This window comes from Bubalus bubalis, chromosome 7 (genome assembly GCF_019923935.1).
Source record: "Bubalus bubalis isolate 160015118507 breed Murrah chromosome 7, NDDB_SH_1, whole genome shotgun sequence".
Taxonomy (NCBI): domain Eukaryota; kingdom Metazoa; phylum Chordata; class Mammalia; order Artiodactyla; family Bovidae; genus Bubalus; species Bubalus bubalis.
In genome coordinates this window covers 45505308-45532587 of record NC_059163.1, presented here as the reverse complement: position 1 = coordinate 45532587, position 27280 = coordinate 45505308, and the positions used below count along the sequence as shown (strand labels likewise).

At 36.4% G+C, this 27280-nt stretch overlaps 1 protein-coding gene across 1 annotated transcript; it reads left to right on the top strand.

Moving 5' to 3' along the window:
• Positions 1 to 170: 170 nt before the first annotated feature.
• Positions 171 to 27280, top strand: SRP72 (signal recognition particle 72). The gene is made up of 19 exons (XM_006058355.4): positions 171 to 328; positions 2164 to 2284; positions 4262 to 4385; positions 5674 to 5817; positions 5897 to 6008; positions 7732 to 7763; positions 9031 to 9155; positions 9363 to 9420; positions 13786 to 13917; positions 14771 to 14899; positions 15845 to 15917; positions 17465 to 17529; positions 18754 to 18849; positions 19713 to 19816; positions 19957 to 20034; positions 20829 to 20966; positions 23157 to 23194; positions 24538 to 24697; positions 25408 to 27280. Exons 1-19 carry the CDS (start codon positions 220 to 222, stop codon positions 25583 to 25585), a joined length of 2016 nt encoding a protein of 671 aa, XP_006058417.3. The 5' UTR covers positions 171 to 219; the 3' UTR covers positions 25586 to 27280.

The following is a 27280-nucleotide window of genomic DNA, read 5'->3' as shown; positions in this document are numbered from 1 at the left end:
GTCCGACGCCTCATTCCCCCAGACCCACTTCATATAAGGTGTACCAACTCTATCTCCGCAAATTTCTAGCTACAAGAACTAAGACCGCTGTCTTCAACGCTGACTCCGGGATGGGGACGCTTCGGACTCCGAAACGCTTAGCAACCACCGGCTTCCGTCTTTGCTTGCCACCTCCGAGATCCTCTTCCGGGGCAGAGGTCGGCTCGCCTCTCCTCCAAGATGGCGAGCGGCGGCAGTGGGGGGGTTTCGGTGCCTGCGCTTTGGAGTGAAGTGAACCGTTATGGCCAGAACGGTGACTTCACGCGCGCTCTCAAAACCGTCAACAAGAGTAAGTGTCCGAGTAGCGCCGGGCGGGTGGGAGGATGCAGCCCCCTTGCGACGCGCGCTACCGTCTCCGAGCAGATGCGGGGAGGGGAGACCCCAGCCGCCCGCTAGGGCCGGAACGTCCAGCCGGCGGGGGTCGCCGTCCATTTGTTCAACCCAGCCAGCTCTGGGTCCTGGGTGGCTTAGAGCCACGTGTACTTCCCTCTTTAGCTCCCCCCCGCGAGAAGCGAGGGAGGGATTTAAAGAGACCGTAGCTCCCAGTGTCTTCTGTAAACTGTTTTTACTTTACTCCGTTGATTACACGCCTTATTTCGCAAATACTCCACGTTGCCTCCTTTTCGCTTTCCTTGTAGTGGAGTGATCAAGACAATATTGCTAAGGGAGCTTTTTCTTTTGGGCCGCAGCGCGGGGGAGGAACCTGCCTGGGACACGTAATTTGGAAGCTAGTGCTGACGAAGTGGAAGTTGTACCGACTCAGGGTAGAGGAAAGGGCTGGATCTGGATGTTAGGCCTGTCATTCCCACAGATAGAATCCCTCCAGCGTCCTAGACAAGAAAATGTGTGCGTGAAAGCACTAACATTTGAAATAATGTTGCAAAAAGGAAAGGTGTATTCTGTTTTTAGTCCAGTAACTGCTCGTTTTTCGAGTGAACTGTCTTCGATGTGACGTTCAATTCATTATATTATTTTATCATTTACTACCTAACTGTAATATAGCTATGCTTTTTAATGCTCTCTGTCGTGCTAAATTCTTTACTGAAGATACTGCCTGTATTTGTTTGGTTTGGAAATGTAATTAGCTGGACAGGGTTTGACTGTTCAAAGCAGTAATAACACACAAGGTATTTCTGTAACATTCAAGTATGGATTTTCAATAATCTATTGCTGAGTTAACGAGAAAAGAAGTGATTATGCCCACAATGCACTTTTTGTGATTTCACACATTGAGGGAAATAGCTACTAATGAGCGCTATTTGATTCTTAAATTTGTTTTGATTTAACTTTGGCCTTTGGCTAGACCTGCAACCAATATTAATCAGCACTGTAGTATTTTGCAGGCATTCTTTAATCAGCAAGGGCTGTCAGTTTGTTCTCCAGTATATATTTTCTTAATTGATAGAAAATACTCTGATTCTTAGACTGAGAGTTGAATTCCTATAGTTGCCCAAAAGCACGAGGAGTGATCCTAGTCGTTTTGACACTGAACAGCTCTTTAGCATTGACACTTGGCCATCTGACTTCTTCCTTGTGTTTCTGGTTTAGTTACATTAGCCGAAAAGGGAAATTTTGAATGGTGTTTGGAAATATTGCCAGCAAAATAAAATGTATATTTTACAGTATACAAACAATTTATTTATACAGAGTATTTTCATGTAATTTTCTTAATAACCTTGTAAAATAGGTAATGCTTTCATACTCATTTTGCAACCAGAAAGTTGACATTTGGCAGTCAAATGACTTGCCCAAGACCTCAAGGCAGTTAGTGACAAACTTATAATCAAACCTGTCATTTGCTGCTAAGTTCTGTGTGAATTTTTTCTTTGCCTATGAAGTAATGAAATATGTAGGATATAGCATGTGTCCCAAGATGAAAAAGCAATAGAAAATAGCTTCATTCTTTATTTCACTGTACTTTTTTTTACATGCATCTTGAGAAGCTATCTCACTGGAAAGGCTAACTAGCTCTCCTTATTGTCACTTCTTAACTTAAAGATCAGCCATTTAAAAAATATTTTGACCAGTCATTTCTGCTGCAGTAAAATTGGTGTTGTAGCTTCCTTAGGTGGAAATGTGCAAAGCGAATGGATTTAAACTTGCTTCCCTAAAATTGCTCTCTAGTACTGCAGATCAACAAAGATGACGTTACTGCCCTGCACTGTAAAGTGGTGTGCCTTATCCAGAACGGAAGTTTCAAGGAGGCCTTGAATGTCATCAACACTCACACCAAAGTGTTTGCCAAGTAAGTGATTTAATTAGTTGTTTGTGCATGTTTACCACAGCTATAACCATTTCCATGTTTTCCCCCCATTATTTTTTTTACCTTTTTCTTCCTTTCCTCTTTCTTCCTCTTGCTTCCCAGTGGTGTTTCTGAAACTGGAAGGAGCAATAGTAACCTCTGTTCTGTCATGCCTTAAGGAGCCTTTTCTTTACACCTATCTTCCCTTTGAAGGGAAGGGAAGAAGAAGGGAAACTCTGGAGGGGCATGGGCCATAAATAAGAGTCACAAGAGTTCTTGAAGGATGTAGGGACAGCAATTCAGCAGAAGTTTAATTTGAAAAAAGGGTTGGGGGACAGAGGAGGGCAGAACACACAGGGTAGGGATGTGTAAGTCAAGGTCTCTAGGATGGTTTGGCAGTCTTAGCCTGACCTCTGTGCCTGTCTCCTTTGAGAACTGTTTAGGTGAGTATGATATTAGGCCAAGATCTTTCAGAGTTCTTCAGCAGTCTTTAGAATATATAGTAGTTTTTAATTTATTACTGTTTATTATTATTTTGGGGTTGCGCCAGATCTTTGTTGCTGTGCAAGCGTTCTCTGGTTGCAGCCAGCAGTGACTACTCTGTTGCAGTGTGTGGGCTTTTCCTCGTGGTGGCTTCTCTTTTTGCAGAGCACAGGTTGTAGGCACACAGACTTCAGTAGTTGTAGCGTGCAGGCTCCAGGATGTTCGGGCTTCTGTAGTTGCAGTGCATGTGGGGTCTTAGTTACAGGACTTGGGATTGATGAAACCTGTGTCCTCCTGCATTGGCAGGTGGATTCTTATGCACTGTACCACCAGGGAAATCCAGCAGTTTTTTATTGTTATTTCATTTTTCATTTCGTGAAATGTGAACTTAAATTCTGAATTGTTACTGTAATTTCATTTTTCTTTAGTTATGCCTAAGCCCCAAATGAAATGTGTATTGAAATGAAGGTTGTATCATATTTATTCTTTAATGTTTATAAGGTACACAACAGTGTATTGTATACTTCCTTTTGTATAAGAAAAGGATATAAGAATTTCTATGTGTATTTTTTTGTATTTGCAAAGACAAACACTTGATGCAGAAGCAATAAATAAAAATAGTCACTTGTAGGAGGTGAGGGGAACACAGTAGATTTGAAGAACAGTGGAAGTAAAACCTTTCAGTGTATACTTTTTTGTTTTTTTACTGGGGCCAACTGCATGTATTACAGATTAAAAAAATTTTTTTAGATTTTACTAAAAATAAAAGTGTTATCAAAGGAAGCCCCAATAAAAGGTGTACTGTTTTCCTCTTATAAACATGTTTATACTAAAATTCAGTGTTTTGACTTTGGTGAGGGGGGGAAGTTTTCATATATTTTTTTGTTAAGTCTAGTGAGTAAAGGATATTGCCATCTGCTTGATACTGGTTTTTTCCGCATAGATTATGGTTGAAACTTCCAAATGAGTTTCACGTGTGACATTCATGTAGATGAATTCTTAAGTCGATGTGCAAAAGGAGTGTTTTTTGTAGTTGTGTGTTTACCAGTTTGGTTACAAGTGCTGTGCTTTTTTAAGATTTCTAGTTACTTTTTCTTTGCTGATTATTCTTTGACACGTTAAAACAGCATGTTATGGCTTATTATTTGATTAATAGATTTAAGAAACTTGTATAACAACACATTTAAAACAATGTTGAGATTGTCTTTATATCTAAAACAGGTTTTAGCTGATTCATAATTTCATTCTTATGTATTTGTTTCAAAAGGCCAGTAATTCTAGTAAGAATATCCATGAAAACAAGAGAGCCTAGGGTAATGAATGTAGTATTTTCTATCACTTTTGAGCTGTCTGATTTTAGACAAGTCACTAGTGTTTGTCATCTTATTAATGATTAAATAACTTAATATTATCAAGTGTGCTTAGAGCAGTATCTGGCTTATAGTGGGTGCTCTGCAGTGTTAGCTAATAATCACATATTGGTTTTTCCTTTTTCAGTAACTCTCTTTCCTTTGAGAAGGCATACTGTGAGTATAGGCTGAACAGAATTGAGAATGCCTTGAAGACAATAGAAAGTGCCAACCAGCAGACAGACAAACTAAAGGAGCTTTATGGACAAGTGGTAATTATTGCTTTAAAATCCCTGTTTGACAGTCATCCTAAGTGAGTGAGATTCTGCCTAGACCAGGGAGTGGGGATGAGGAACCCCAGCCCATCCTGATGGTCCATTAAACTTGCCACCAAACCAATTCAGCATATTCCCTCTTCTTGATCTTCATATGAGCAACTGCATGTGTAGTGTTCTATGAAAAAATGACTTCCTCCGGGTAGTTGGGAAATTAAGAACTATCCTATGAAATTTGAACTTTGTAGTTGGAAAGATGAAGGCCAGTAAGTTTATATACTATAGTTTTGAAGTAGTCTTTATAGTTTTTAACTGGTATTTTATTCTAAATGTAAAATGAAGAAAATCATGATGAATAAGAATTTGGATGAATTCAGATGGTTCATGAAATCTCTGGAAATACCTTATTTTCAAAGAGTTTTGAGACATACAAATAAGCCTATAGGGTTATTTATGATAAGAAAACAGAAATGTTATACTAGAACTAGCAAAACCCTCTTAAAATTTTTTAAAATGTCAGTTTAGGGCAAATACATTGAATTATATATTGTCCCTAAAAGGTAGTGTTAGTTTAACAAAGAAAAATTTGGCCATGTTTATGGATTATAGGTCCATAAAACACTTTTCATGTAAGCTGGGTTAGTTTAGGGTGAATGCCTGCATTTTGGTATTGATAAAGGGTACCCGTCTTTGCATACATGGTAGACGAATTGACCCAGAGTGGCAGTTCTCACTGCCCTTTGAGAACAACTTGAATGGAATAAGGAAGAATTATGTTGTATACACTTGATACTACCCAATACAATAGTTGGTTTCTGGGAAAGGGAAATGAACATCAAGTATAATGAACCCCTGGAAATAGTAAGCCCTTGTGTTGACATCTAATTTTGTTCCTGTTTACTAGGGCTTAGTAATCTTCTGGGGAATTTTTTTGTTGTTGTTGAGTCAGACTTAGTTAGCAAGGTTGATTTCTGCGGAATGATTTTCTTTTACAACCCACTTAGACACTTACCTAACCTCAAGATGGGAGTTGATACAATGGCTTTTCTCACTGAATCATGCCTACAAATATGTAGTATAGTAGAGATTCATTGTAAGTAACTTTTGGGAAGTATTAGTAGCATGCAGAACTAATTGAAAAGTTGTAAAGGAAAAACAGTTAATTTCCCACATTATGTTGAGTTAGGTTTCTTATATAACAGTTCCAAAAACGTTTTATACAGGGATAAGGATGTAACACACTACTTGTCTTCTCTGATTTTTGATCTGCTATTTATCTGTTCAGTTATACCGGTTAGAACGCTATGATGAATGCCTGGCTGTATATAGAGATCTTGTCCGAAACTCCCAAGATGATTATGATGAGGAGAGAAAAACAAATCTTTCAGCAGTTGTTGCAGCTCAAAGCAACTGGGAAAAAGTGGTTCCAGTGAGTATCTCTGTATATGCATACAGCCATGAAACATTGTTCCTGTCTGGTGTTTGACTGATGTTTTGCTCTGTGGCAGGAGAACTTGGGGCTCCAAGAAGGCACACATGAGCTGTGCTACAATACTGCGTGTGCTCTCATAGGACAAGGCCAGCTGAGCCAGGCGATGAGAATTCTGCAAAAAGCTGAAGGTTGGACACTTGTTAAAATTATATGTAAACACAACATGCATATAACTTTGCAAAGTATTTCCAAAACCTACATTTGGTTTCTGGGATGTTTTTAAGTGGAAATTATTGATGCAGTGGAAATTTCTCAGAATCCATCTAGCCCTTCACTTGGTATCCTGACTGTGTCTCTCTCTTGGTTTCTTACCCTTAAACCAGTCTACTTGTCCATATTCAAGTTTGTTTTGTCCATACTCAAAACTTAAATTTGAGTAGTAGGTTTTTGAACAAGTTGCTTTGAATTTTAAATGCAAGTTAACAGAGTTAATAAACTCTGTTATATGTTAATATGTTAATAAATTCTGGTAAATGTTATAATTATTATTGGTATTAAGTACGCAAGTACAGTAACAGTATGATGTGCCTGTGTGCGTGCCTGAGTATACACTACATTTGTGCACTGATAACACTATTCAAGCACATTTTCACTCCATTTAGTATGTTTCCATATACAGTACCTATATACTTGAAAGCTGTTACTAGAAAAAGAAAATAATTTATTAGAGAACTTAATGACTGGTCTCAACTCCTGAAATATTTCAACTTGCTTCTGCATACGTATTCCTTGGAAGCTATGAAAGTGATGTTGTAGAACTGCAGTGAATGATAGGAAGGAAAAAAAAATGAAATAGGGTCTGGTTTATTAATGCTGCTGCTGCTGCTGCTGCTGCTAAGTCGCTTCAGTCGTGTCTGACTCTGTGCGACCCCACAGAAGGCAGCCCACCAGGCCTTCCCGTCCCTGGGATTCTCCAGGCAAGAACACTGGAGTGGGTTGCCATTTCCTTCTCCAATGCGTGAAAGTGAAAAGTGAAAGTGAAGTCGCGCTGGTTTATTAATAATACTGATGGTTAAAATAAGGGCCAAGGTTAAAGCACCATGAGGTGTAAACTGTGTGTAAGAATTACAATTTCTGGATCATACCTAGCATTGAAGTGGTATGGAGGACACCCTTATACGTAGTTTGAGGTTTGAATATAATAGTAGAGGCTTTGCAGTGGGCAGTTTGAGGCAGTGTAGCAGATTTTGAAATTTGCATACCCTTGGATCTAAGAATTTCATTTCTAGAAATTTAAGGAAAAACTGGATACATTCGTATATGTATGTATGAATGTTCATAAGAACAAAAATTAAGAAACATGAGTTTCTGTCCTATTAGAGGACTAGCTAGTTTCGTTATAACCATAGAATAGATTACCGTGTGGTCATTAACAATATTCACGTTAAAAATAATAATGTAGATGTATCTGTGTTATCAAGATGTCCATAGTATGTTAATGGGGGAAGGGAGGTTTCAAAATAGTAGAATATCCCACTTTCATTTAAAAATGCAACTGTGCATTTACATTAAAAATAACTGAAATGCTAAAGAGTAGTTACTTCTGGGTGGCAGGAGTATTGTCTTTATACTTTTCTATAACTGATTTTTTGCAGTCAACCTTTGTTACATTTATAGATTTTTAATTCCCTTAAAAAAATTTTAACAGGGATTACAAGTGAAAGAAAATGCCAAAGAGCAAGAATAATCAAGGATTGATATTTATGTAATGTGTTTGATGTTAATGATAAATCTCAAATTTGCTTGTTATCAAAATTATCTTAAATCTTCTGCCTAAGAATTTTGTTTTTGCTCATGAAAGAAATGAGAGTTACCCAGCAGTGTTAATTTTAAAAACATTTTTTCCTATAGATCTCTGCCGCCGTTCATTTTCAGAAGACTCTGTAAGTATTCCACTGTGGTTAAGCCCAGATATTATACTGTAGCTAATATAAATTTGTAGAAGACTTCTTCGTAGTATTTATTGACTTTTTGAAATGATGCTGATTCATTAAATAGAAATCACAGAAACCTTTTGGGATCTTACTTGATGGAATAAGATCAACAAAAACCCTTATTTGATGAAATCTCTTAGAGTGATAAATTATAATACAAAAATTTTATATGCCTTATGCATTTCATTTTTAATTCATATAAATATAAATTCATTCTCCTGTTTTAGATGTAGGGCTCAAGTCTTTGAGTAAGGATCTATTCATGGGAATTCCATGCATATTTCTTACAGAATTCTACCCTCATGATCTCCAGGGGATTTTTAAAGTGTAATAGTATTTTAAAGATAGTCGTGAATTACTTTCACTACCGAATCGTTTTTTCACTGATCTCTTACTGTTTTCTTGCTCATACCTAATTAGATAGTAATTTTCTTTAGGAACTTACCTTTGTCAAATATTTCTGAACATTCAGCATAGTTAATCATTGAAGCCAGTCTCTTTTCTCACTCATAGTTTGTGTCTTACTATAATACTTAAGTTTTATAATTTTCTTATCAAACACAATGGCATAATGGGATTGGAAACAAACTGACACTCCTGGTGAACATATTCTTACCAGGTGAGAGTAGGAATGCCAAATATGGCAAAAAAGAGCAGCCTCTTAGCCTTGAGGATTCACTGTGTGTGGGCATCAGTCAGCTTCTCCAAAGGAATGGAAAATATAGATTCGTCTGGGGTATCAGTTAAGAGACTTGCTACTCTAATTACAGAGTTAGTTTCAGCTCTTGAAGTTCTTTACAAGTGATAATTCCTAGTTAAAATTTTGTAATCTTTGGATTAGAATTATATTAGAATTAAGAGTAAAGCATTCTGAAAATGTGTTTCTATGAGAACATTGTTTCCAGAATTCAGGGGTACTGTTGTAAAACCTTAAACATGCATGCTGGTTTTTACTGTTTTTTAATTCTTAGGTTTTAAAGAAGAAATGATCAATGAATAGTATTCCTGAACTTGTTACCATGTTCTTCCAGAATCTTTCTTTTTGCCATTCTCATTTAAGCTTCCCTGTTTTGATGGCAATTCCTAAATTTAACAAAACTGACTCTATAGGAAAATTCCTGAAAATTATATATTTTCTTTCTGTTTATATAGTCTTTTGAATATATGGATCAATTTGGAGAACTTATGGGGAAAATAATTTCCTTTTTTTGCTTAGGATGGGACTGAAGAAGACCCCCAGGCAGAACTGGCCATCATTCATGGGCAGATGGCCTATATTCTGCAGCTTCAGGGTCGTACAGAGGAGGCTCTGCAACTTTACAACCAGATAATAAAATTAAAGTGAGTTATAAAAATGAAGTGTCTTTTATACGGATAAAAGACCTTTCTTTTTAAAGGTCTCTTCCTTTTTAACTGTTACCTTTTGTAACCTTTAACTGTTACTTTTTAACTGTTACTTTTTTACCTCTTTTTAAAGAAAGAGGTCTTTTAAAAAGACCTTTCTTTTTAAAGGTCTCTTCCTTTTTAACTGTTACTTTTTGTTCACAGACCAACAGATGTGGCATTGCTAGCTGTGATTGCAAATAACATCATTACAATTAACAAGGTATGGACTATCCATGGTTTCCCTACACTTATATCTTAACACTAGAAGCATATTACCTCTGCCTTGTTCTAGGATAGATTTTTCCATGACAAAGTCCAGTTGCAGCAAAATCACAATGAGTGAGTGAGTGAAAGTCGCTCAGTCATGTCCTGCTCTTTGCGACCTCATGGACTGTGCAGTCCATGGAATTCTCCAGGTCAGAATACTGGAGTGGGTAGCCTTTCCCTTCTCCAGGGGATCTTCCCAATGCAGGGATAGAACCCAGGTCTCCTGCATTGCAGGTGGATTCTTTACCAGTTGAGCCACAAGGGAAGCCCAGGAATACTGGAGTGGGTAGCCTATCCCTTCTCCAGTGGATCTTCCCGACCCAGGAATTGAACCGGGATCTCCTGCATTGCAGGTGGATTCTTTACCAACTGAGCTATCTGGGAAGCCCAAAAATCACAGTGGGGAGTGTTATTTAACTCTCATAATGATTCTGCAAGGTGTGTTCAAATAATAGAACTATTTTGTAGCTTTATACACTGGACTTTAAAATCTTACCCTTTTCCCATTATTTATTAGAATTATCATATTCTATATGGTTATATTATTATGTTAATATAACTATAATAATATTTCCCATTATCATTATATGGAGAATATTTGTTAGAGAAGTAAATTGTTTAGACTTTGATTTCTTTATCTAGTAAGTCTGAATGCAAGTTTTCTGTTTATAGTTTTTGTCTTTACAGTGGTTTCTGTTTTGAGGGAGAAGAGCCATGGGCGGGTTTTCTCTTTCTCCATCGCCCTCCTCAATCCAAGCCCTGAGTAAAATATTACAAGCATGTATATAAACAGTCCTAATGAGTACTGTGTGACTCAGAATAAACACCTTTTGGAACATTGTTTTAATGAGAAGATATTTCAAGTTCAGATTTGAAATTGAAGTCAATAGAAAATTAGAAAAGTAACAATTGGTTTCTTTTGGTAGGCTGTGTGATTTTCCAAGCACCAGCTTATTTCATCCTCACAGTTACCTTTTTAGGTGACAATACTTGTCTCCAATTTATAGAAGTATAATCTGAAGCTAAAAGGAGTTAAGTGATTTGTATAAGATCACAGCCAATAAGAGGTAGAACTTGGATTCAGATTCTAGTCTCTGACTCCAAAGTGCTCTCCTTCTAGCCATGTATGGTATCTCTCACCTCATTTGGCAGAGATTCAGAGGGTTCACATATGTGGGATAGTGGCACTGAAAGGTAATAATTACAGGGTGTTGCAGGCCATTGTCATGGTGTAGGTTTCCAGAAATTGATGCTGGCATTTGATTCTTAGTTGCAAGAACTACCTGCTTACGTTCATGAACAATTTGAAATGCTAGTGAGGACAAATTGTTTTTAACTAATTTATAAATAGTGGGGAGGAATGTGTGTGAAATACTAAATATCTCAATCTATTAGATTAGTGTAAAAGTAATTACAGTTTCAGACTCTGAATTTTAAATCCTTGTAACTAGGCTCAAACACATCTTTATTAATAGGAACCATTACAGTCAACACATTTTTGCCATCGAGAAATAAGTTTGTTTATTCCTATAGCATAAAAATTCATGCTTTGGGATTTGTTTAATTCTTGGAAAACATTTTCTGCATCTTGCTTGCTGGTTGTGGAAGCATTTTCCTGCAAAAAGTGGTCGAGATTCTTGAAGAAGTGGTAGTCAGCTGGTAAGAGGTCAGATGAATATGATGGATGAGGCAAAACTTTGTAGCCCAGTTCGTTCAACTTTTGAAGCATTGTTTATACAATGTGTGGTCAGGCATTAACACGGAGAATTGAGCCCTTCCTGTTGACCAATGCTGGCTGCAGCCGTTGCAGATTTCTGTGCATCTCATCAGTTTGCTGAGCATACTTCTCAGATGTAGTGGTTTCACTTGGATTCAGAGAGCTGTGGTGGATCAGACCAGAAGCAAATCACCGAACAGGGACTATGACCCTTTTTTGGGTGTAAGTTTGACTTTGGGAAGTGCTTGGTGCTTCTTGGTCCAACCACTGAGCTGGTCATTGCTGGTTGTTGTATAAAATTTTCGTTATATGTCACAGTCCAATTGAGAAATAGTTCGTTGTTGTGTAGAATAATAAAATAGTACTTCAAAGTGACCATTTTTTTGACTTTTAGTCAGCTCATGAGGCCCCCACTTACTGAACTTTTCCACCTTTCCAATTTGCTTCAAATGCCAAATAACCATAGAATGGTTGGCATTGAGTTCTTGGGCAACTTCTCGTGCAGTTGTAAGTGCATCAGCTTCAGTGATCCTCTCAGTTGGTCGTTGTCAACTTCCAGTGGCCGGCCACTGTGCTCCTCATCTTCAAGGCTCTTGTCTGCTTTGCAAAACTTCTTGAACCACCACTGCACTGGATGTTTATTAGTGGTTCCTGGGCCAAATGCGTTGTTACTGTAGTGAGTTGTCTCTGCTGCTTTATGACTCAATTTGAACTTGAATAAGAAAATTACTCAAATTTGCTTTTTGTCTACCATCATTTCCATAGTCTAAAGTACATATGAAATAAACAGCAAGTAATAATTCATTAGCAAAAACTATAAAGCAGGAAATGTGCATTAAAATGATATATAACATAACTGCATTTATTTAAGAGTGTATTCAGTATCAGATAGCAAAGTTCAATAATACAAAACCAAAATTACTTTTGCACCAACCTAATAAATATATTTATATACTGAATTTTTCTTCAGTCAACATTTCTGAATTTTTCTTCAGTATATTGCTGAATCCATTCAGTTCAGTTCAGTTGCTCAGTCGTGTCCGACTCTGCGACCCCATGAACTGCAGCACGCCAGGCCTCCCTGTCCATCACCAACTCCCGGAGTCCACCCAAACCCATGTCCATCGAGTCGGTGATGCCATCCAGCCATCTCATCCTCTGTCGTTCCCTTCTCCTCCTGCCCCCAATCCCTCCCAGTATCAGGATCTTTTCAAATGAGTCAGCTCTTCACATGAGATGGCCAAAGTATTGGAGTTTCAGCTTCAAAATCAGTCCTTCCAATGAACACCCAGGGCTGATCTCCTTTAGGATGGACTGGTTGGATCTCCTTGCAGTCCAAGGGACTCTCAAGAGTCTTCTCCAACACCACAGTTCAAAAGCATCAATTCTTCGGCACTGAGCTTTATTTATAGTCCAACTCTCACATCCATACATGACCACTGGAAAAACCATAGCTTTGACTAGATGGACCTTTGTTGACAGAGTAATGTCTCTGCTTTTTAATATGCTGAATCCATTAGGTAATGCAAAATAAATACGAAACATGGTCTTAATCATTATGTAGCATTAAAAATCTCATTCTAGTTTTGAAAAAAATTGTGCACATTTAAATTTCTAGTCAGATACTTTGTAACTGTGGTATTTGGTGAGAAAAAAGATCTCTGAGTTGGCTAATTTGAGCAGAACCCTGAAGGAGGGATATGATTTGAAGGTTAAGCATTTCCCATGCCTAAGCATATGCAAATGACTTCTGAGGGGACAGTGAGAGCAAAAGATACATACACACTGGCTAGTTTCAAAAAAGTTTAGATTTATTGATGATCAAGTTGTGGGAGTCCTCAGAAAATATAAAATTTTATTAAGTGCCATGATGGCAATGTTTAAGAGAAATCTGGCAGTGGCATGCATGGTGAACTTAAGTATTAAAATAGTGAGATAAGAGTACCAACTAGAAATATAGTTTTCTTAAGGATTTATATGTTTCTTACTGTATGTTTAAAATAATTTCACATTGGATTGAAGCTTCACACTCAAAAAGTAAAATTTATTTTAGATTTCTTCTTTGCCTCCTTTTAGTCTTTAGTAGAAAACCTGGTTTTAAAAGCACAGTGGTAACACATATTTGCAAATAAATATTTAACAAAGCTAGATTGCTATGCTAGTAGACACTCAGATGTCTGGTTGTCCTTCTTAAGGTGCAGCATGACTTAGTCCCTTTCATTCTTACTCCATTCCATTTGTTTATGTATGACAGTATGTCAAAGAGGAGTAAGTTACGTTACTCATTGGTCATCTAAATTCTTAAGATTGTAGAATTTACAAATTTAGGTATCTTTGAATTTTAGTCCTGATTTTCACTGTAAGATTTGTGCAGCCCCTCTGTACTTGTAATCAAAAAGCTAAAAACAGGCCATTAATAGTGGAAAGATAAAACCAAGAACCCAAGCCAAATGTATATGCATCATAGTAGCATAGGCACCCCAACCAGGTATATTATCTTCCAAGCTCTCTTGTTGTGTTAACGTAAAATAAGGCCTTGGAGTGTTGAAAGAGTTGAAGTCTAAGATTGTTGTTAATAATGAGTGATCTTTTCTTTGTCAGGACCAAAATGTCTTTGACTCCAAGAAGAAAGTGAAATTAACCAATGCAGAAGGAGTGGAGTTTAAGCTTTGTAAGAAACAACTGCAAGCTATAGAATTTAACAAAGCTTTACTTGCTATGTACACAAATCAGGTAGGTAACAGAGCTCTAGTCCCCCTGACTAAACCTTTTGGAATATGGTACATGATCCATAATGACAGTCCAGTCTGTATTTTCATTTTTTGTCTTTAATTCATACATACTTCAGAATGTCATGTATCATAGATTTTAACTGTTAAATAAGTAATTTGCCCAATTCTTTGTAAAGGTGTGCAGTTGGTGGCTTCTAAGAAGAAAACACTGTTCACAGCTGTAAATGAGATAATTTTCTCATTACCTTATTTCTAATTTCTCTAAATTAAGGAAAAAATCAAAGGTGCTGGTCATGAGTATAGATTTAAGAGCCATCTTTCATTATAGTTTGTGCATAATCACCTCAAGCTATAAATGAGGTCGATTCTAACTCATGTGTGTAAATTCTAATTAAGTTATGATTTCGTACTCTTCTAGAGCAGGAGTTTTCAGTGGGCTGAGAGGCAGTAACGTTTTCATTATTTAGAACTGAGTCATATTCTTCTTAAATACTTTAGCAAGAAATACCTGTACATTTTGTTGCTTTGAAGCAAAGGGTGCCACTTGATATGTGTGTGTGTTTAAACAAAATTCTGGAATTTAAGCATTCAAATGAATATTTAGGACTTATTTTTCCTAAATGCTTTCAGAACCTGTAGTTTATATTCATAAATGGAAATCTTTTTTTTAATAAGAAAAAATTGAGGCTACTATAAAGTACCTCTCTCGACCTAAGCAGTTCTTCACCTACGATTTTGTTTCAACTGATTTCCTTCCACCTCCCCTATGCTTCTTTTCCCTTTGGTCATTCACTTAATGTTTGATTTAATTGACCAGCTTATGGTGGGGTGGGGTGTGAAATACTGTTTTTTAGGCAGAACAGTGTCGCAAAATATCTGCCAGTTTACAGTCGCAAAGTCCTGAGCGTCTCCTTCCTGTGTTGATCCAAGCTGCCCAGCTCTGCCGTGAAAAGCAGCATACAAAAGCAATAGAGCTGCTTCAGGTAAAAGAATTTTGAGTTTTTCATGAGATGTCAGATGGCTGCAGCCTTGTTTCATTTTCATTATGTTATAACAATGTAAGCCTTATAAATTTCATGGGAAAATGAATAAGTATTGATAATATACCACTAGATACATGCCAGAGTATCACTTCAATTAATTCTTGGGCTGCAGCTTTCTTTATATAAGTTTGCATTAGTAAATGTTTGCCATAAACTCTGAAGAATACTTTTTATTTGGAGATCAATTTAACAGTAGTTAATGATTTGTTAATGAAGAAGGAAATGGCAACCCACTCCAGTATTCTTGCCTGGAGAATTCCATGGACAAAGGAGCCTGGTGGGCTACAGTCCATGGGGTCGCAAAGAGTCAGACACAACTGAGCGACTAACACATACACACACACAATGGTTTGTTTTAGATTTAAAATACCAATAATGTATTCTCTAATTAAAGTCCCGATCCAAAACATCAATTACAGAAATACTGACTTGATTTTTAATTAACCAGAATGAAGTGCCAAATCACATTGAATTTCCTGAGAGTAGAGACCACACTGGAAAATTGGACAGTGTAAAATTAGGACCATCTTCAGGGGAAATGTTGCTGAACAGGGATAAGGAGTTAAGAGTCATAATTTTTTTTTTTTTTTTAGTATCTTAAAAAAAAATCTGCATAGTAATCTTAATTATTATTTTTCTGCTGGTGACTTCTTGGAAACTTGATGATATTTCACTTACTTAATAATTTTGAAGCCAAGAGCATAATTTTGAAGCCAAGTGGGTATCAAATAAAATTTTTTCAAATTTAAACATTTGTTCTGAAACAAGAAATTTAATATTCTAAAGCTAGATTTAAAATTTAATAAGGCTGAAATAAGCAGTTAGAATATGTACACTTAGTTGTGTAAATTAAATGTGATTTCCCCCTCCCCCCCAACTATTTAGGACTATTCAGATCAGCATCCAGAAAACGCTGCTGAAATTAAGCTGACCATGGCACAGCTGAAAATTTCCCAAGGTAGTCATGATTATTTCATCATGATCAAAATAATCATGTTAAGGGAAATATATGGTTGGAATGATTCTGAAGTATTTGTAGACTATGTGATTTTTTAAAATTTTAGCATCATAGTGAAGCATAATGTTCCAAATACGAAGCTAGATTGTACGAGCTCCAACAGATGTAGTAGTGAGTTTAGTAGGCCTTTTCTTGGGTTAATTCCTAAATTGTTAGACTGTTTCTCAAACTATGCCTTGAAAGTCTGTAGAAGCAAAGAATTCATCTGTTCTATACTTAAATTTCCTGGATATGTATGTCTTGTGTCGAAATGCTTATGTCTATCACGTGGTAGTGTTTGCATGAAATAAGTGTGACTTTACATCCTAGTTTTCAAAATTTCTTATTTAGTCCTTTATTCTTCTGTTAAACTTTATAACCCATATCTTTGGTAGAAAAGAGGCAAAGAAGTTTAATGAGAACTTAACATTTTTGAATCTTAAAAGAAAACTAGTAGTTTTTTTGTTTATGATTTTGAACCAATGTTGAGTGTGTGTCTAGAGCTGTGTTGTCTCTATTTGGTAGCCACTATCCATGTTTAAGTTTAAATTAAAATTAGACCAAGTTTAAAATTCAATTCCTCAGTTGTGTTGACCACATTTCATAAGTTTTGTACCCACATGTGGCTGGTTGGACTGCACAGATGGAGGATGTTTCCATCATCACAGAAAGTTCTGGCAGACTGCTGTCAGACAGCTCTGGTGTCGGCCATAAATCAGGAGGTGTATTCTCAAGGCGGGGATGATTGGTTTGGTGGGAGCAGAGCATTGAAAAAATTTTTTGGATATTATGATGGCTAGAATGAAAATTTCATGGGTAGAAGGGAGGGGAGTTGGCAATTAGGGAAAAAAAATGTCTAAAAAGGCTTCTTAGTAGGGAAATAATAATGAAAAGCAGGTTGAGACCAGCTTCCCTTTTCTCAAATTTCTTAATCTTTTGTTTCTTTTTCCTTTTCCCATCTCTCTTCTTTCTTTGTCTTGCTTTCCCCTTCAATCTTTTCTCACCCAGTATTCAGTTTATTTTTGTAAAGATAATTTATCATACTAATTACTGAGAGTGAATGTGTCATGGTTTTTGTTTTGTGGAAAGTTTAACTTACTGAGGTTTGCAATGAATAGAAAACTAGCGTTGCAACATTGTAGGACTACTGTCCATTGCACTCCTACCTACAGTAACAGTTTCAAGGCCTTTAAGGAAGGACTCCTGCCTTTAAGTTACCCTCTGAAAAGAGAGAAATAGGATTCAACAGGCTGAGAGTTGGGAGACTTTTCAGATAGCAGTTCTGTCATTAACTTTGTGGGCATGAGCAAAGTATGTTGTTTCTTTAGGATTTAATTTCCTTTGTTGGCAAACTGAGTAAATATTGATAGAATACATTATTTCCAAGGCTCCAAAGCTTGAGTATTTAGAGATGTTCTAAAATATGACTTTAAAATTTTCTGTTTTCTTTTTTTCTCCATGAGATGCTTTCTTTAATGTGATACCGATTTTGTTTTTGTTCTCTTAAGGTAATATTTCCAAAGCATGTTTGATATTGAGAAGCATAGATGAATTAAAGCATAAACCAGGCATGGTGAGTTTATAACTAAAATATTTTAAGACTGAAAAAGTAATGGCATTAATATAAGTTCACGGGTGTATCTGATATTTCTTTGTTTTCCCTTTAGTTTCTGCCTTTTTTATATATATATTCATAATATAGAAGTACTTAAAATAATAGCTTTCTGGTATAAATTTAATTTCATTTTATGCTCTGCTTTGCATTGATTTATTATTAAATGTGTCAGGAACTATTTAGGCCTTGTATTACCACTGAAAGCCAGCCTTAAATAGTCTAAGACCATATATAGGGAATTTCTTAGCCTCTTATTTTATCATGTCTTCTTTTGTTTTCTTTTAAGTTAAAACAATTTGGTAATAGTGACCAACAAGTTTAGGTTTTAGTTCTCTGATTATTCAAGCATCACAGGTTTAGATCACTAGTATAGCTGTGAACACATCTGTTTCACAGTAAAGACTAATTCTGTAGCCGTGGTATGTGCATTTATTGTACAGGGACTGTGTCATTCTCCAGCACAGCTTGTTTATAGATGGCACTCAGTAAATGTATAACAGTATTATAGTAGTGTTTTCTTTTGAAGAATCTTACTTTAAGACTGGACTGTGATTACTTTATGTTAGAATCAAATATAATATGTGGCTGAAAATAATCTTTAATATCTGCAGGATATTTTGTTTCTCTTATCTTTTTTTCTAATTAGTCTGGCCAGAGGTTTACTGATTTTTCCCAATGATACAGCTTTTTGTTTCTGCTTCCTTTTTGTTCTCGTCTCCTATCGCTGCTTCCCCTTTCACTCCACTCCAGCTTCACAAGCCTCCTTGCTGTCCCTCCAGCACACTAGGCAAGCTTTCGCTGGTTTTATATGGCTTATCATGGGAGTTTAACCATTCTACTGCGTTTATTTCCATGATCACGTCTTGAATGTCTTGGCAATGTCTTATACTATATAAACTAATTTTCTAAGTGCTTGTTATCAACTTCTGTATTTACCTTGTTGTGGACTGGTAACAAACCATTTGTCAACTAGCCTTAGAGGAGGTATTTTTTTTTTATAGGTAACCACCTTTGTATTTGGAAAGCCCCATTGTTGTTCTTGATGTTTCTAGTTATGTGCTAGCAATTTTTACGATGGATTGGGTACTCGCAGACTTTCTTTAATGTTACTCGTTTTCAAAAAGTTTATTCTGAGAGAGACAGAGGAATTCTGTTCACTCATTTATACCTTTGGCTGGGTAGGTGTCTGCATTAGTGACGATGTACAGCCATGAGGAAGATATTGACAGTGCCATTGAAGTCTTTACACAAGCCATCCAGTGGTATCAAAACCATCAGGTAAATAAATGGAGTGAAGTGTTATGAGGGTACATTTTTGTGTAAGAATAAAAAGCTGTAGTAATGATTTCATACTTAAGGCAAATTGAAACATTTCAACTCGCTGTTTAAAAAGTGGAATGCTATTAGGCTATCATTCAGTTTTTAAGAATACCAGGTCCAAATAAAGTTATTAGAAGTAAGAAATGGCTGCAAAATAAATTTTTTTTTTAAAAAGCACAGTTATATTTTCTGAAACTCCTGAGTGTTTGTGTCTGTTATCTCAAGAAAGAAGAATAGTAATTGTACATGACTGCATGTAAGAGAGCTCGTCTTTAGTGGCTCCCTAGAGTAGGGCCACTCAAGTAGAGCCCATGGATGGTAGTATTGATAGAACAACAGTACATGGAATGATTGTGCATCTCTAATAGGAACATCTTTGTTTTTTCCAGTATGGGTCTCTGGATAGGCAGTATCTAACTTATACACACAGGTGTACATACACACAGGTGACATGAATACTGTTAACACTGTTAGGAGTGAAGAGAGATCAGTGTTCTAGGAAGTATTATGTTAAATTAATGTTTGAGAACTATAGTGAAAAACTTGTAAGATTTGATTATGCAGTAATACTTCTAGTTGTAGACAAGACAGTTTAGATGGAGATAGATTGTATCCCAAATTCTTAAATTGGTCTTCACTTGTACTAATTATCTGTCCCACTGTGTGTGTGTGTGTGTGTGTTTGTTATTTTGTGCACTCAATAAAACTTAAGATGAGAAATCTAATGGATAGGTCCATTTTAAAGATCTAGTGAATAAAACTTCATTGACTTGCTAGATATGTAGCTTAACCTTTTTTTTCTTTCTTTATTGCACCTATAGCCCAAATCTACTGCTCATTTGTCCTTGATAAGGGAAGCTGCAAACTTCAAACTCAAATATGGGCGGAAGAAGGAGGCAATTAGTGACCTAGAACAGCTATGGAAGTAAGCTTTGAAGGGTGGAAGTGTAGAAATCCAAGTTTTATTGCTCTTATTTGACATGTGGGAGTTACTTTGCTTGTTTATATTACTTTCTCCAGTTTTATATAGACTGTTTAGTGACTTTTTCTTATTTCTTCTTTTAGACAAAATCCGAAAGATATTCACACCCTGGCGCAGCTTATTTCTGCTTACTCACTTGTAGATCCTGAGAAGGCAAAAGCGTATCCTTTTGATTGTCCCAGACCTCTCTCAAGTAGTGCACTAGATCTCTTCCTTTACCTGTTTTGACCAGGGTCTTTTTGTTATAAATTTCAACAAACAAAAGCCCTCCTCTAACTAGTAAAAGCAAAAATGAGAATTTATTGATCACTGTGCCCTAAAAATACAGTAATATTCACATGGGATACAGTTTGATTCAGAAGCAAAAATGCAGTCAGCAAGATGCAGCTTATATCACTCCAGGTTCAAGTTTAGTAGGAAAAAAATAAGAAAAAGCATATTTTATTGGGTGGTTGCATATGATTCTGAGGTATCATTCTGATTAATGCTCTTAGGTCACTTGCCCATCTCAGTTACTGATGTAAGAGGATTTAGTGCCCTGATTGGCTGAGTTTGGACCATGTGTGTTACTCCAATATGGGTGTGATCCCAAAACCAACGTGGGATGGTGGACGCTAACCAGCCCCAAGTCTAAACCTTCGCAGTGAGCAGATCTGTTTTATAAGCATGATAACTGTTTTGGAATCGAGTTTTTATTAAGCCTCCACTTTGAAGTACATTACCAAGTTAAGGAATAAATGATTAGGACTCCTTTCCCAAGTTCTCCTTTCACAATATAGTATCTATAATTGACCTTATGATCTGCTGACTTGTTATTCTATAGAAGACTTAATATTTTTTTGATGAAGGGAACCCAAAAAAAAAAGACTGTTTTCTACTGGCCATAGATACATTGGCAAAATATAAATGTATATATATATATTGTCTTCCTGAACAAACTCTTGTTCTGTCGTAGTCTTAGTAAACACTTGCCCTCATCGGATAGTATGTCTCTAAAAGTAGATGTTGAGGCTCTTGAAAATTCTCCTGGTGCTACATATGTTCGGAAGAAGGGTGGAAAAGTTACTGGAGACAATCAACCAAAGGAGCAAGGGTAATGTGTTTTATTATAATATTCACTAATGCCAACTTTAATTTATATAAGGGATGAAAAAAGGCATTCTTATAAAAATTCCATGTGAATAAAGTTAAAGTCCCTTTTGTTTCTTTTCTCCTTTGCTGTGCCCAGCTTTTTGTCCTTGTTACCCATCCCCCTTCCCCACCCAGCATTTACCTCTAGTACTAATTTAGTGTGTTTACATCTAGATCTTTTTCTTTGTGTTTACACATGAAACTGATCTTGGAATACTTTTCTTAGATTGGATTCTTTTCTGTTTTTTAATAGAAATGGGATTATATTGTATTTAACTATTTTTGAACTTTCTTTAATAAATCTTAGAGATTTTTCCATATTCTCAATGTAGACATATTTTATTCTTTTTGTGCATAGTACTGGGGCTTCCTGGTGGCTCAGATGGTAAAGAATTTGCCTGCAATGCAGGAGAACCAGGTTCAGTCCTTGGGTTGGGATGATCCCCTGAAGAAGGGGATGGCTACACACTCCAGTATTCTTGCCTGGAGAATTCCATGGACAGAGGAGCCTGGCGGGTCACAAAGAGTCAGACATGACTGAGCGACTAACACATGCATAATGTTCCATAGGCTAGATGTGCCCAACTTAACATTTATCTACCTGTGGGTTATTGATGTACATTTAGTACATCATTTAGAATTCGAAACCAAAGTTCAGATGAGGTTTAATTTGCTGATTTGGAGGAAACATTAGCCAGCTTCAGTAACTTATAAGAAGTCAAATTCTGATTCTTTACTTGTTCCCGTACATTGTCATCTCAAAAATAGCAGAGGCCTACTAAACAAAATGTTCCCTTAAGATTCTGTTTTTGACAGGATAAATAGAGAATGGAAGAGATACACCACTTTCCCGATTTTGTGACTTTCATAAATTTTCAGTCTTTTCTCTTTTGAATGACTTAAAATATAATTTTTCATAACTTAAAAAATATGTATCAGCAACAGTATATGATTGACCTCATTATGAGCCCTGTATTTGTTCCTTTTTAACTTATTAAATAAGGAATTGGCGTCTCAGTGATATTATTGTTTCAAATTTCATTGAATCATTGTCCCAACTTCAGGCCTTATCAAGAACTCCAAAATAATAAATTCAAACCAGATCTTGGGGGATTTTCATATAATGCCTATTTAAATATTTTCAGGGTTTTTTTTGTTTTTTCTTTTCCAAAACAGGGCTGGGTAATTAGTAAGAACATACAGTTCTTTTCTAATTCTTTAATCGTCTGTCTTTTCCCTTAGACAGTTATAAGATGTGCATTGACTCAGTTTCAGCACAGTATTTTCATTAGGCATTATTAATGCTTTTTTTTTTTTAATTTATGTTGACTTTTTGATACAAAGGATTAATTTCTTTTGAAGTTATATTGTGTTGCTGACAGAAAATAAATCATTGTCCTTGCCCTGAAAAGAACTTCAGTCTAGAAGAAAGAAACAAGCAGCAGTTGAAAACAAAGATTGCATGTGCTATCATTGTGCAGGCATAGAGCAGTACACCAGAGGAAATAGTCAGTCCTTCCTGGGAACAATGGGAGTTTAAGAAAGGCTTCATGGAGGAGGTGACTGTGTTGACTCTAGAGGAAGATGAAGATGAGATAGGCAAAATGTGAGCAACAGCAAAGAAGTAAGAAATGCAGAGACTCTTTGGGAAATCGCAGATACGGTTGTGGAATTTGTAGAGAGACAATCCCTGTCTGCCCTTTTCCTACCCAAGGCCACAGCTGATGTTAACTTACCTTGCATATCCTCCCAGAAATATTCTTGGCCTGTATGATACTTGTGCATATTCTTCTGGCAAAGATTTTAGATTACCTATTTACTAGTTTTGCCAAATATAAAGTGATTTACCACAGAACTGTAGATTTTTGTGCTTGTACAAATTTCTTTTTACATAGATTTAATATGTGCTAGTGTAAATTGTATCTCTTCTGTGAAAACAGTTGTCACCCATTTTCTAAAGCACCTTCCAAAAACTACAGTATTTGAAGCTTGATTAAATTTAACCTGAATAAATATCCAAACTGTTTCATTAGCTTTGGTGTAGTGACACCAAAACTTCTTCATGATAAAGTACCTAGCTCAGTCTTTTGCACATGCTTAATGCTCTGTAATTATTTTATCACAGTGATAATGATTTTTTTTCTCTTTGTAGACAGGGAGATTTGAAAAAAAAGAAGAAAAAAAAGAAGGGTAAGGCTTTTTTTTTTTAATCTTTAGATTTCTTTCTATAAAACGCTTAAGCTTAGCCTTACATAGAACTCTTCAGACATAAACTTGTCCTCTCATATCTTTGAAACTGAGTTTTGACTTGACTGTGGCTAACATTTATTTTAAATTTCTAACTTTAAAAGAGTCCAGTTCTGAAGTTTGCCTGAATTCAAATTGTTGCTCTAGTAACATTGCTCTTTTGCTGTGACTGTGAACAGGTTCTTAACATACTTTCCTGAGTTTTTCATCAGTAAGATGAAATATGATAGTATATACCTCATAGGATTAAATAATATGCTGCATATAAAAAGCTCTTAGAACAGTGCCTAACACACAGTAAGCTCTTACACAGTAGAATGCCTTTGGCTACAAGTACCGTAGAACTCCATCAAACTGGTGTAAGAAAATTGACTTTATGAAACCGACAGTGTAGAGGAAGGTTAGCATTGAGGTTGGTTTCTCCTCTACTGTACATAAAACTGAATCCCATTAGAGTAATCAGATGTTTATTGGAAACAGGGCCACATTCTTGGTATCCAGAAGGACAAAGGGAGCCTCCCTGAATTTGGCAAGTCTTTCCCATTAACCTGACTGGGGCAACATAGGTCCGTGTCCAGCCTTAATACTGCCAATTAAATTGCTTTCTATAAGGACTGTACCAGTATGTACCAGTATACACCTTCTGCCAGTATTGTTTGTTTCCCATAGTCTCACCAACACTGGATATTCTTCTTCTTAGAATATTTTATCCTTTAAAATTTTTTTTTTTTTTTGGCTGTACTGCACAGCCTATGGGATCTCACTCAGTTCCCTGAACATGATCCAGGCCGTGGCTGTGAAAGCCCAGAGTCCTAACCATACCAGGGAACTCCCGTGTCCTTTTTATTTTTCATCAGTGAGGTCAAGCTCTTTTCACATGGTTAATGACTTTTATTTCTCCAGGCTTACTCTAATTACAGCTATGCCCCTTTTCTATATATGATTTACCTATTGATTATCAAAAACTAATTCTATATTAAGAATATTAATTCAGTTACATAGTATTCAAATGTTTTGTTTCTTTTGAAAAGTATCTTTTACTAAATGAGAATTAAAATTTTTTTATACAGACACATCTATGAAATATTATTAGGGCTTCTGAATTTTGTGTTATGCTTAGAAATAAGGCCTCTTCTGCTACTAGATTATATAAATAAAACTTTTCTCAGATAAATCTATTTCAGTTTTAATGTTTAGTCCCAAATTTGGGCACAGTGTTTAAACAAACTGTCTCGAAAGCATTATGCATAGATCTGTCATTTCTTTATCAATTAATTGTTACACAGGAAAACTGCCTAAGAATTATGACCCAAAAGTGACCCCAGATCCAGAAAGATGGTTACCAATGCGTGAACGTTCCTACTACCGAGGAAGAAAGAAGGGTAAAAAGAAGGATCAGATTGGAAAAGGGACCCAGGGAGCAACTGCAGGAGCTTCCTCTGAACTGTAAGTCACTGTTCCTCAGTTGAGCATAGGTTGCTTCTTTCTGAGATCGACTCAAGGTCATTAGTAAGAAATTTTTAAAATACATTTTCAGTATGAGAGTTATAGTCCAATAGCCTTTAATAAATGTTTTGTAATATGGTTATGTAAAGGAAAGAAAATGGGTTGTTTCTGGTTTGGTTGTAAATACTAGAATTGTAGGATTGTATTGCAAATATTGGGATTATAGTACCTTCAAAAAGAAACTAAATACACTGAGTAATTCAAGTAACTAAATATCTAGATAAACAAATAATTTGACTAGAAAGCAGAATTTTAAAATGTTACTAAATGAGTTTATTTCTACATGGTAGGATTATAGACCATTAAAAGTTTTTTTTTTTCCTAATCTTTCTAAAATTTGACATGTACCATCTATTATATTTTAAAATTAGAAAGCAGTAAAAATTGTATTCAAGAAAAAATGGACAGGGAGTTGAGGAACACACCTTAAAAGAAAACGTATGTGGGGTCTTCCCCCCGATGGTCCAGTGGTTAAGGCTCCACACTCCACTGCAGGGAGCATGGGCTAGATCCCTGAGCAGGGAGGCAAGATCTCGCATGCCGTGTGGCACAGCCAAAAGAAAAAGAAAATACGTATGGGAGATTGTGGGGGGTGGTTTCCTTTGTTGAATGTATGAATGACCAACACTTCCCTGATCTGATGATTTCAGGGATGCCAGTAAAACTGTGAGCAGCCCACCCACCTCGCCAAGACCTGGCAGTGCAGCCACAGCGTCTGCATCTACAAGTAATATCATACCCCCGCGGCACCAGAAACCCGCTGGGGCTCCAGCAACAAAAAAGAAACAGCAACAGAAAAAGAAGAAAGGTGGAAAAGGTGGCTGGTGATTAGAACATTTGTGTTGCAGGCCATTTTTAAACTAGCCTCAGTGACACAAGGAACATAAATAAAGGTAACACAGCAAGAAGCACAGAGCTGCTCCCTCTCCCCTCTCTACATTTTCATGAAATTATTTTGTTGTGCATCAAACAGAAAAGCATCTTCCTTCAAACTCTGCCTAGTCAGACTTGGCCTGCTTGTACCACCTTGCTTCGCACAGGTGATGAGGACGCAGAACAGTTGGGCGTTTACCCACCTTGATATCCATTGCATCCTTTCTCTTTGTGTGCTGATCTGGTGGTGGTTTCCGTTTCAGAAACAAGGCATGTTATCCAACGTTTCCTAGGATATAAACAAAAACTACTTCTGTTTCAACTAGAGTCCAAAGATACTTGTTCCTTCAAGTCCCATTTTATGTCTTAGGAAGCCTTAGGAGACTGAAAGTGGAGTCTTCTGAGCATTCCAAATATCTGCTTAGAAATAGCATGTAATAAAAGGGACCTTATTAATACACTGGTGTTTTCACTTCACTACATGAGTGGCCACAAGAAAACTAAATTAAATGTCTTGATTATTCATGAAATTCTGTCATGTGATACTGGAATATGGGCTACTAAATATATGTGGTAATGAAAAGTATGTGTATGTATATACATATATACACACAGAGATATAAAGTAGGACTTCTTTGTGCCCCCATGTCATTTTCAATTTATGATAACATTATGCTAATTTAGCACTATCGAAGATAGCAAGAGAAATACATCAATGTTGCAAGAAGTTGACACTTAGACGCAGTGTTCTGAGGTCAGATGGATTTGGACCCTCTTGGTCAGAAAGATTTAAATGGCCCTTATCGAGCATGAACATTGACTTCTGACAGAGAGAGGCAATCAGTGCCAGAGTTGAGGAGTTGGCAGTATTAAAGCTTAAAAGAACTGTTTGGCCCAATTAATAGATCTCAAATGACTCCTCTTTCTAGTTGCAGGGCATGACCATTCATTACCCTTCTCAAAGTAATGAAAGTCAGTCCATGATATCAGTGTCACTTTGTTCTTGCCTTGCTTACAGGTCACTTTCTTGAACAGGTGTGAGGCAGACACACTGGCATGCCTACCCAAGTTAGTGTTCATTTTATGCTGCCCAGGATAGCATTCAGTTTAGACTTACATGTATTTCTTGTGATCGTATTGCTCTGTCCTTGTTAATGAAATGCTGCTGTGTTTAAACATACCTGCTAAAACTTCACAGGGTTTTTTGAAAGTTTTTCCTCCTTTACCAGAGTAAGAAATGTGGTGCTGCCTTTCTGTTTAACATAATCTGTGGTGGCATCTAAACAAGAGACCCTCTTCTATGAATGATTTATTATGGCATTATACTTTTTGAGCTCTCAGAATAGTCTTTTGGTAAGAGTGACAGATATTTATTCCTTCTGAATATAAAGCCCACTACAAAAATAACTGTTAGTAAATTTATGATTTTAGGATTCTGTTAAATTTCTATAGTGAAGGATAATCAGTTCTTAGGTTACAGAATTTTGGTGAAATTTATCCATCAATGAAAATTTTGACCCAAGGCACAACAAGAGAAATTTCCAGTTCTCTATTTAGTCATTGTAATTGCTAGTTGTTTTTATCATCAATCAGTACTAGGCAACTGAAACTTCAGTTCAAATAAATTGTCATTGTCAAATGAAGTGTAAA